Below are 12,569 nucleotides of genomic sequence, written 5' to 3'. Positions count from 1 at the left end.
CCCTTGTTTTTAAAAGACGACCTAACTTGCTTCCCAAATTGACAAGATGAGCAAACTTTATCTTTGGAAAAAATCAATTTTAGGCAGGCCTGTTACTAGCTCGAGCTTACTCAGATTGGCAATTGACTTGAAGTTGAGGTGATTCAGTCGCTTGTGCCAAATCCAATTGCGTTTAGAGTTGGAAGCTACGAGGCAAACTGGTTTGCTAGACTGAATATTCCGGCATACTTTATATGTGTTTCCACATCTGTTTCCTGTCAAAATAATGTTACCAGAGGCATATCTAACAATGCAAGTTTGCTTTTGTTATTCAACAGAGTGCCCATAGTCACACATTTGACTAATGATGATTAAGTTATATTTCAAAGTCTCAACTAATAAAACATCTTGAATGATATGTTGTCGTGGATAATCTTACCCTTACCCACGGTCTTACCCTGAGAGTTGTCACCAAAAGTGATAGTTAGACCATGACATTTAATGAGTTTAGGCAATAGTTTATCATTTCCAGTCATGTGTCTTGAACATCCACTGTCTAAGTACCATGATTCATCCATATTTTCTTTGGTACCTGTTACCTGCATTCAACTTTATTTGGTACCCACATCTATTTGGGTCCACGTGGGATTAATCCTTTAGTAACCCAAACCTGGAATACTTTAACCAGTTTACCAGTTTCTGTGTTCCTATAGGAGCGTACTAAGTTAGATGCTCTAGATGGTGGAGTGCGATGTGCTTGTGAGACCATGTGTTGTTTGCCCTTTCCTATATCTTTTAACTGTTGATATCGCTTCTGAACTGGAAGTTGATTATGATAATGACCTCGGGTTCCTCTTATAGGATTAAGTTGATGTGTGTTAGTCCGTTCAGGACTTTTAACAGCTTCAACTTTAGTTTCCTGAGGATTGAAGCCAATACCAAATCTTTTCTTGTTCATCTGCTCTATTTTCTTCCAAGTCATAAGGATGGGTTTTTCATCTTCATTTACCCTAGCTTCCCGTACAAAGTTTATAAACTTTCCTTTGCACATATTCAGTTTGGGTTGAGTACTTGTTTCACCAATGTCAGTTGTTTTACCAAACCCTAGACCAGTTTTGTCATTTAAGGGTCTTTGTAATTCATGCATTTTTGTCAACAAGCTTGAAGATTTATTCTATGATCTTACTAATTCATCCATGCATTGTTTTTCTGTTGTAAGATTCATGATGTTGATCTTGAGTTGTTCATTCTTAGTCCGGAGCACAGCAATATCTGTTTCAAGACAATTTATCTCAACTGATTGTTCCCAGGTGGGTTTAGTTGAGGAATCTTGCAAATCCTTTTGCTTGCTTCTGAATTCATCGAATTCTAAGGACAGTTGATGATACTCATTTGCCATATCATGAAGTTCTTTGATCAGTTCCTCTCTTGTAAATTCCTCAGAGCTGAAATCAAATACCTGTTCACTAGTGGATGGAAGCTCACGAACATTTGCCATAAGACACTTGACCTCTTCTTCATCATCATTGGAACTGGAGGAATAGTTGGATCCCTCTGAATCACTATCTGTTTCTGCCCACTTGGCTTTGCTATCCTTCACAACCAGTGCTTCATGTTTCTGTCTCGAAGTGTGTCTGTCATCCCTTGAACTTCTTCTTTTGTCAAAGTTCTTTGGTTTGGGATAGTCAGCTATGAAGTGTCCAGTTTTTCCACACTTGAAACAGCTTCTTGGTTCTTCAACTACATCTTTTTTTTGGAAATTTCTTCTGTAGGATCCTTCCTGATTTCTTCTAATGAATTTGCCAAACTTCATCACAAATAAGGACATAGCATCACTGCTCAATTGTTCTGCTGATTTTTCTGGTTGAGCTGGTGATTCTATTTTGACTGCAATCAAGGCATTGGTCAGTTGAGAGGTAGACTGATCTTCCTCTCGAGTTTGCAAATCAAATTCATAGGCCTTCAAATCTGCAAATAGATCATATAGCTCCAGTTTGTTCAAGGCCTTTGATTCCCTCATAGCCATTGTCTTTACATCCCATTCTTTAGGAAGACCTCGAATGACTTTGAGAATGACTTTCCTGTTAGGATATGTCTTTCCCAGTCCATTAAGCTCAATAACAATGCTACTTACTCTCTCATCAAACTCTTTCATTGATTCACCAGGTTTCATCCTGATGTTGTCAAATTTTTGAGTAGCAACAGATAGTTTGTTTTCTTTAGTCTGCTCATTTCCTTCACATAATTGGATCAATTTTTCCCAAATTTCTTTTCCAGTTTTGCATGTCTTGATCTTGCTAAAAGTGTTCTTGTAAAGAGTTTTATACAGAATGTCTTTAGCAACATTGTCTAGATTTGTCTTCTTCTTATCTTCAGCAGTCCACTCAATTCTTGGCTTCTCAATAAACTGTGGACCACTGCCAGAAAGAGCTATAGCAGTGTTGATCTTGGTGATTGTAAGAGGTCCATCAGTGATGACAAACCACATGTCATCATCCAAAGCTGATAAATGTTCTTGCATGAGAATCTTCCAATCATCAAAATCTTCTTTCGAGAACATAGGAATCTTGTTGAATGAAGTCATTTTGATATAGTGTTCAGGGATAAGATAAAAGCCTTCTCTGATACCACTTGTTAGGATCGGTTGAAAGTGTAGAGGGGGGGGGGGGGGGTGAATAGAATTTCAAGCAGTTTAGTGAAATATAATTGAATTCAATCGGTTTAGTGACTGAATTCCAAGATTATCTTAATGTCTGATGGAATTCGGCAAACAGAATTATGTGCGGAAGTATGCCAAATTGCATATTTGAACACTGGGTAAGTATCAGTTTAGGTAAGATGGTTATGGTAAGTAAACTGAAATAACACAAGAAATTGTTTATGGATGTTCGAAGATTTAAAACACTCCTACGTCAACCCTTCTTTCACCTCGGAAGGATATCACTAGAAGACTTTAAATTTTACAAGCAATTTGCAAAACCCCGATCTAGTTTAGGACTTAGACACTGCCTAAACAAGAACTCCTAGTACAACACTTTCAGTTTCACTCCTAGACTGATAAGTTGATGGAATGAATACAGCTCAAAATTCTTAGCACAAAAATGATCCTACAATGATCAGAATAACACTTCTGCGTTTGTGCTTCGAGTTACTTGATCAAATCTTGAGCGTGTAAAGCTTTTTTTATTCTCGTAAAATAGAAGAGTTTTCAGAGCGTTCGAGAGCCTTTCTTTGATTGATCAAGATCTCTATTTATAATCTTTGGATTGCCAATGGTCATAAATCCAATTTGAATTATTCAGATAGGTTACAAATTAATCTCGTTGGATTTGTCACTATCACCAACGAATTCTGAAGCCGACATTGCCCTTTGCATCGCGGCACTACCATCTGCAGAGTGTGTCAGTGTATGAACGAACTTATCCGGAAATGGCAAGGTAGTAGAACGATGCAGATTAACTAATGCGGTCAGTTTAGTGAGTGTAAACTGATGGAGTCAGTTTAGCATCTCTTGGTCAGTTGAGCGCGGTAGTTGGTTGTGAAACAGTTTAGCTCCAAATATCAGTTTAACGCTGCTTAGTTGCTTAATTAGTTTAGGCCTTCTTTTAAGCTTTGTAACTTGTAAACACCAAAACTAAATTTCCCAACAGAAATGCTGACTGCGAATCATAGCGATGACACTTCTTGCTAAAACCGTAACTTGTCATCAACTATTTCTAGATACGCACAATATCTGCTACTATCATCCGTACCCATCAATGAGAAGACATGATACTGTATCGTCAACTTGCAGAGAACTGATATTTCATAGCAACAACATCGCTACACACCTACTCTTTCTCATCTGAAAACCTCAGATTACATTTCTAGTTATGATTACAAACCTGTGGAATACTTGAACTGATTACGATCAGTCCTGATCCTTAATACGTGAATCTCACCTGAATCTCAGAACCTGAGATATCATCCAAACGATTCTATTGGTCATCTTCCCACGGATAATAACAAAATTCCTGTCAATTCCTAGCATCAGAGTACATATCTTCAGTACTTATCCTGCCCGATGCTAGATAACATTTCCAAAGGGAAGAACAACCATGGAAATAGATGGCAAACTCTTTGATGACCCAAAACATCTAGCGGCGGCGTCATTGTTCACAATCCTCTATCTTAAGAAATTCTCAGGTCGTAACCTCGGAAAATACACTACCATTTTGCTGAACATTTAGATGGGTTAACACCATCTTCGACATTATTACTCTGTGTCGAATTATTACATCTATCTCGTTACTCAAGACAACATCTAGAACGACACTGGTTATCTTGTCATGGATAACGTCAAACTTTTTTAAACTTGACCCACTAATTGTGATCAAAAAAATTGGTTCACCTCGAACTAATACGAAGTACTCAATACTCGCGGCAAGCCAGCTAGCTTCCGGATCAATCCCAATTGATTCTAACATCTCAACGGCAAAGCGCATCAGAAACACACTTGGGAGATCAACGACAACCATCCCGCCGGACCTTGAAAACCATAGGTCTCAGCTGTTTTCTGATCCCACGACTAAAACAACTGATGCTAACCTGCTAATGTCCATCAAAAACCAAAATCACTTGTTAGCTCAGGCCCAACCAACAAACTCCTGGGAATACTGCTAGAAACGCCTAAGAAAAATACTCGGCTAACAGTCCCCAAAATATGTCATCCACTAACAACCTGGAACAACTATTTAAGCCCCATTTACACAAACTGGTTCAACCATTTTCTTAATAACAAGAAATGCTCAGATCGACTCTGTCCCATTCCTAACAAGGAAGTACTATCCTAAAAAATTAATAATTCTCAATGTCTGTATTCATCACCTGATAACTTCAGAAATGATATTGGACGAATCCATGACCACAAGAGTCAAACTGTAACCACTCCCAGTGATCAAAAGAACTCAAAAGTTCCATCTCCTGCATTCCTGGAGATCCCCAAACGACTAGAGAATCCTGAATATACTTGAATAATTTTACTGCTTTGTGGCATTACCATGGACCAAAACACTAAGCATACCAGCTTATAGTACCCTCCTAGGTACCTCCTGATTAACTATCTTCCAAATCAACACTGATTAGACTAAACCTATCGATCACGTTGATCCACTGTGGCTTTCTCTTAGTCTGACAGGATAAACCAAATTTAGGCAATAACTCGCCAATTATTTGTCACTAAAAACTTACGTTGCTTGATCAAAAACTCTAATCTCGTTGTCATAAGTCTCCTAATCCCAAACACTTGGAATCACAAGATTTCCATATTGATTTAATCACGCCTATCTCTACCGATAACCAATATTGATTACTGTCACAAATCCTGCACCAGTCTTGATCTACTAACAACTGCTTTTACCCACCCAAGATAGATGCAGCGACCCAACCCTGATCCAGTGCTAATCAGATTTTAAAGCCTAATTAAGTATGCAATTATAATTATCAAAGAAATTTTGCAAAAACTTAAATAAATACTAGACTAGCATAATAAAACATGTAAAATAAATTACAATAATACAACCCAATTAAAATAATTCAATAACCTAGATACTACTCATGCAGCTCTTGCTTGGTCACCACAAAATCCCAAATCCTGGTACAACATCTGTAACTGCCCTGTCGAATGGGGTGTCCAAAAAACACTTGATGTGAGTGCTAAAGCTCTATACGCTAGTATGGGTAAACATACACATATGATGCATGCAATATGAATATGTTCGGGAATTTCTATCTGGGATATACAAATCCAAATTTCTCAGGTTGGCACCTAGGACATTAGCGGTATCCTTTGGGAATCAAACCACTGGACCCAACCACTCAATCCTAACCAGACGTGTATCTAGGATGTTCCCGGGAAAACACTAGAGACTGCATGACCCTTCGGTCAGAGTGACTCTCAGTGCCCCAACTATCCAAGAGGCCTGAGCGACCCTACTAAACTGGCTCATCTCAAAAGATGTACAGTCAAAATATGATATGAAAATACCGCATAATATATCAATGTAATAACATGCAATCATGGCACATAAATGCAACACATAAGCATGCATAATCGTTTGCAATCTCAGTCAGTACTTACGTACCTTACTAAGGCAGTCCTAGAAGCATCCATCTAGGTTCCAATCCTATCATCCAGCACTACAATGAAAAATACCCATGCATAATCTATTATGCACTAAAAGCCTTAACTAAGCTATTACATACTCCCTAATATTTTTAGGGATCCAAAGTTATGCCTGCGTCCATCGTCAGCCCGCTGATGGAGATAGTCCCCAAAACTTAGGCACATCTTTGCTACTATCTCCGTAGAGCTCCGCAACTCCTGGTTCTCCAATAAGATGCCTAAAATGTCCTAAAATGCCTAAAAAATCTAGGAACGAGAGAGAGAGAGAGAGAGAGAGAGAGAGAGAGAGAGAGAGAGAGAGAGAGAGGGGGGGGGGGGGGAAATGAGCGAGTTAGATATGAGCCTCGGCACCCCTATATATAGACAGCGATCTGAACCTTACGATCCCACTATCGAAGCTTCCGATCCCTGCTTTCGATCTCTCTCAGCCAACCACGTGTCCTTTTTTCTGCCGACAGTCCGATTAGAGCTTCCGAACCACTTTGGAGATTTCGATCTCGATGACGTCTTTTCTTACATAATATTTCTGACAACTGGAAATTGGTGACGATCGGAGCTTCCAATCGCAATTCGGAGCTTCCGAACTCCCAAAGCTTCTGAACTGGAACTATGGCTCCGATTTGTTCGGAGCTTCCGATCTACTCGAAGATCAAAGCTCTTACCGGACCAATTTTGATCGTTCTGGATTCATTTCTAAACTCCTTAAACCCATTTTGAAAGTCCATCAATCATGTTTTACCTTTATAAAACATGATTACTTGATTAATTACCACTTAATATTTAATTAGGTTTACGGGTCACTACATTCTCCCCCCCCCCCCCCCATTAAAAGATTTTGTCCTCGAAATCTAGGGTAATCTTGAAAACGTAACATAAACCAACTTATTTCATGTACTGATAGCTCTGATTCGAAAGTATCGGTTCTAATAGATTTTGAAAATCCAGACCTCGCTAAAACCTGCATGGTCTATCCATTATTCCCAATCCACTGGTACTGCATAGTACCGCTGACTACCGTTAGTAATTTATGGTCTATTGGAAAATGGTACTACCTTACTGGATATTAACACGATCCCTCTGATATCTAACCCAAAATCACGAGGTTCCTGTAGGCTTCTGACTACCCACTTGATATCAATTCTAACTGAAATAACAATGCTGACCGCGAATCTTAGCGACGACACTTTTTGCTAAGACCGTAACTTGTCATCAACTATCTCCAGATATGCATAATCTCTTCTACTCAATGAGAAGAAAAGATGCATGCACACTGACATCTCATAGCGACAACATCGCTGCGCACCGCTCTTTCCTATCTGAAAACTTCAGATTGCATCTCTAGTGGTATGATTACAAATTCATGGAATACTCGAGCTCATTACGATCAGTCCTGATCCTAATACTTGTATTTCACTGCTAGAGATTACATCCAAACAATTCTACTGGTCATCCAGCCATGGATAATAACAAAATCCTGACAATTCCTAGTCTCGGAGTAAGTACCTCCAATACTTATCCTGACCAAACTGGATAGCATCCCCCCAAAAGGAGACCAACTGTGGAAACTGATGGCAAACTCTTTGCCAACCCAAAACATATTGCGACAACGTTATTGTCCACAATCCTCTTTCTTACAAAATTCTGAGGCTTTCACTCGAAAGTATACTACCATTACGCCAAACACTTAGATGTGCTAACACCATCCTCGACATTAGTGATCTGTATCGAATTATTGAATTTGTTTCTTTCTTGAGATAACTTTTATAACGACACTAATTATCCTATCATGGATAACGACAATTCCTCGTCAACTTGACTCACTAACTGGGATGAAGAAAACTGGTTCTCCTCAATTATACACTGAGTCCTCAACACTTGCAGCAATCCAACTAACTTTCGGATCGATCCCAATCGGTTCTAACATCTCAATGGCATGATGCAAATGAACGTATCGGGAGATCAGCGACAAAAATTCCTCGAGTCCCTAAAACTATATATCTTAGCGGTTGTCTCATCCCATGACTAAACCAACTGATACTAACCTGCTAATGACCCTCGAAGTTCAATCTCACTTGCCGAACTACAAATCAAGGACAAGATCCCGAGAATAACGCTGGAGGCGCCTAATTACAGTACTCGGCTAACAGTCCATGAGACTGTCGTCCACTAACAACATGGAACAAGTACTTAATCCCATCTCCGCAACCTGGGTAAACCATTGCTAATACCAAGAAATGCTCATATTAAATCTATCCCTTCCTAACAAGGAAGTACTATCCAGAACAGTTACTAAATCCCAACGTCTGTCTTTTATCACGATGATTTCAGCAATTCTATCAAATTAAGCCATGACCACAAGAGTCAAACTATAACCACTCCCCGTAATCAGTAGAAAACCAAAATTTCCATCTTTTGCATTCTCTAAGATCTTCATATGACTAGAAGGATCCCGAATTCACCTGAATCGCTTTACTGCTTCAAGGTATTACCAAGGATTAAACTCCTAAGCATACTAGCTTATATTACTATCCCAAGTGCCTCCCGATTCACTATATTCCAAAATGTTACAGATCAGGTTTAACAATATTATCTATTGATCCACTGCAACTCCCATTTTGCCAAAAAGATCAAATAGAATTAGATAACAACTACCTGATTTTCAATCATTAGAATCTCAAACTGTAGATCAACAACCTTGGATCTTAGTGCTTCATTGCCTAGAGAGTTCTTCAATATATTTAGAATCATAGGATTCCTTAACTCAGGTTCATCATCCCTCATCTGACCGAGTCAGACATTATTCAAGAGTAGTAACTGGTACCGATCACTTGGTTTCTATTAGAACTATCCTTGTCACGTAAAGAATGAATACTAAGTTCTGAACCCATTCATAGACAAATTCACAATCCTAGGAATCATCTGCCACTTTTAGACAATCACTGTCATAACGAAACCTCTAGTCAGATTTCTGACATAGTCATACGATAATCTTAATGAACACCAATACTATTCGGTCTACTTACTAGATTCACCAATCAAGTGTTATTCCAAATCACTCAAACCCTCTACCCAACATGGTCACTTGTCCAGGATTATCCATTCCAAGACTATTTCAACTCCGAGAGTAGCATAAGATTTAAAACTAAAGATTCATATTTCCTTCTTTTTACCAAGTCAGATGATACTCACAAGTATCTATTGTCAAAATCTTTATGTCATCCTAAATCTATTCACCAAAACTATCCCAATCTAACCCATAATAGACACTCTTAGTTATGTCTTTATTCCATGTCAAGGAATCACCCATGTCTATGATAATCCCATCAAGAGACAATTTCCTCATTTAGTACAAAACCTAGTACTAGAGCTAATCCAACAACTTGGTTTTAACCGAAATTCCACTTGTAATTATGCCACTTACTCGGCTTTCATAATATATCAGGCAAAGGTATCCTTCTCGCTTGTCAAAATTCCAATTACCGGCGTAACCAGATGATATCCTAACTGATCAAAGAGAAATCGTCAATCCACTTACTAGATCTATCCGTCTAGAAATGCCCAATAAACAAAGTCACCCTGAGTAGGATGCTTGCTTGATAAAGAACATCTATTCCAAAATTATCTTGACCACAGGAAAACTAAACTTGGTAATCAATCGAATTTCCTTGGCACTAACCTAGTATCGAAATTAAATTTAATGAATTAAGCTATCGCTGAAAAACCTCCTGATAGTTGATGAAACTTAAAATTTGTAATTATTTATATGTTAAAAGTTTTGTTTTAAAATTAAAGTTTTACTAAAATTATGAAGTTGTATTATTTTAGTGTTATGTGTTTATATTTAAATGTTTTACTAAAAATGTTGTATTTTATAGTTTGCGCAGGTTTGGTAAAAATAAATTTACTCAAGCTACAGACGCATATTGGAGTAATATCAAATCCTGTAGAATCACAAAAGAGACATCTTCAACTTTGTAGAAGACAAGAAATTACAAAAACCTCATTAAGATAATCAAAATGATCAAACATCAAAATGGACACAAATTTACTTTTACTATGACCAGCTTGGAGTAAAAATATCATAAATAATTCACCTTTTATCCAAAAAAAGGGTGAATCATAAGTCCAGACACATCTACACAAAATTTCTTACGTGTTCTATGTTTAGTGCAAAGGATGAATCGATGATTTAAGGCATCAAACATTCCAATTAAAGTTGGGGCATGGTATTGACATTAAAGGAGACAAGCAACCACCAACTTTACTATTTCACATTTAATGAGTCTTGGACTCTTACTCTCATTTGGCCTATAAACAGATGTGTTGTATAAGCTTTGAAGTGTGCAAAAGTGTAGAGAAATTCCTCACTTGTAAAATAAATATTGTGTGTGTAAGAATAAGAGTTTGAGTATGCATATTTCTCCAAGTTTAAGTATGAAATTTCTTTTATCCTTACTCTTGAATTTTTTGTTCATGGCAAGCTAAATCCTTTTATGTCAAGGTGAAAAGGTTTCATTATTGATCAAGTAAGATTTTTTATATTTTTTATATTCTTCTCTTTTCTATTTTTATTTTGTTTTACCAATTGATTTATTTGTAGGTATAATTTGAATGATTTATTGTTATCTATTTACATCAAATACTTGGTACCTTAAATGTGGTTATCTTGATTTATTGTCTAATATGAAACAATAAATACTACAATAATTATATACTATAAATATATGTATCAGTTTATAATAAATTCATATATATTATTTAGACAATAGCATGGCTCTACCGGTTGTTCTAAATAATATATTGTGAGTTGAACTAACATTTACTTTTCCGCAACTAACATTTACTTTCTCGCATCTAACATTTACTTTTTGTTCTCCACTCACTTATTGATTTACGCCAGTTGCCGATCTCTGTTGCCGGAATTCCAATAGCACTTAATTATGGCACCAAAAAGAGCACGTCTCACCGGTGAATCTTCATCTCAACGCACTCAGGCATCTTCTTCTTCATCGGGAATCGCCGGAAAATTTGTCAACCAATCGGCAAAAGAGAGGTATGATCACGCAAAATTACATAAAACTCCTATTCCCGAACGGGACATTGAGTTGACTTTTAGGGATAGTGGGGTTGCTATTGAGATTGGGCATAGGAACTGGGACAATTTTGTAAGCAACCAAAATCCGCTATTGTTCCGTTGTTCTGTTAATTCTACGCAAATGCAGCCGAACGTGAGGATGGGAAAGAGTAAGTTTGGGGAAAAATTGTTTCTTTTGATAAAAATACTATTAATTCCTTGTTTCAAACTCCCAATGTTGATGATAGTCTATACCAAAGTTTGAAGATCGACCCAGATTATAATGAGATTATTGAGCAATTGTGCTATGAGGACGCTTCTTGGCATGACCCATTTTCGTACCAACATTTTCCGGAGCGTTATCTACTTGAGGAACCGGCTACATGGTTTTCTTTTACATCAAAATGCTTGATGCCAATCTCTCATACAAGTGACGTGAACATGGCGAGCGCTCTTCTTCTTTATTCCTTGGATTTAGAGTGGCCGATCAATGTGGGACGAGTCATTCACAATGAGATCAGGAGATCTATTTACACTCTATCCGTAGGCCTCTACTTCTCGACTATTATTTATGAGCTTTGTGCTCAATTTGGTGTTCAGGTTCGAGCCGATGAGCAGTGGTTGCAACCAAGGCAACCAATTGACAGGGCCCTTGTAATGAAGAAGACAGAGAAGAGAGCGAAGGATTTTCCGTAGGGAGGTCGAGCTAGTTCAAGTGCCACTACCGCATCATATCCACCTCCACCCCATCGTCGCGCACTTCCTGATTCAATGCAGAAGCTCACGGCCTTTGCTCATTATCAGAATGAGTTTATGGCTACCATTACCGCAAATTTCTTGACTAAGTATGCGGATTAAATGAGGTTAAAAATTTAAAATTTTACAATTTTAAAATAAAATCACTAACAATTCCATCCGGGCCTGGAAAATGATTGAAATCCTAATCACTCTTCCATGGCTAAGTTTGCAGGTTCAATGGGATTGTAACTCTATACGGGCTATAGACGAGGGGATTGAAAATCGAATCCTATCTTAGTTGTAGCTAAGTTTGAGGGTAATTATTGGGGCTTAAGAAAATCGGGTTCAAAATCCAGAGGTGCGTAATATATCTCAAGAGAATTGTGTTTTTGTTAGAAATTGTTGGGATGATGGAGCACTTTATTCTGACACTTGCACTGATTTTTCATAGGTCTCTAAGCAGTCGTAGGACATATTCTTTTGAAGTTGCATGTAACTGGAATAGCATGCCACACACACATGTTCACGCTAAACTGACAGTGTATTTTGAACAGTCAGAGCATTTTGTGATTTTTAGTTATTGGTGCTGGAACTTATCTGAGGCTGTAATTTTCA

At 37.8% G+C, this 12,569-nt stretch overlaps 1 protein-coding gene across 1 annotated transcript; it reads right to left on the bottom strand.

Annotated features, from left to right (window-relative positions):
• Positions 1-1,153: 1,153 nt before the first annotated feature.
• On the bottom strand, positions 1,154-2,563 carry LOC140878709 (uncharacterized). The gene has a single exon (XM_073282321.1). The coding sequence runs from the start codon at positions 2,561-2,563 to the stop codon at positions 1,154-1,156; it is 1,410 nt and encodes a 469-aa protein (XP_073138422.1).
• Between the last annotated feature and the right edge of the window lie 10,006 nt (positions 2,564-12,569).

This window comes from Henckelia pumila, chromosome 2 (assembly GCF_033568475.1).
Source record: "Henckelia pumila isolate YLH828 chromosome 2, ASM3356847v2, whole genome shotgun sequence".
In the NCBI taxonomy this organism is placed as follows: domain Eukaryota; kingdom Viridiplantae; phylum Streptophyta; class Magnoliopsida; order Lamiales; family Gesneriaceae; genus Henckelia; species Henckelia pumila.
The sequence above is the reverse complement of the archived record's forward strand: the minus strand, read 5'-3'. Positions and strand labels throughout refer to the sequence as shown.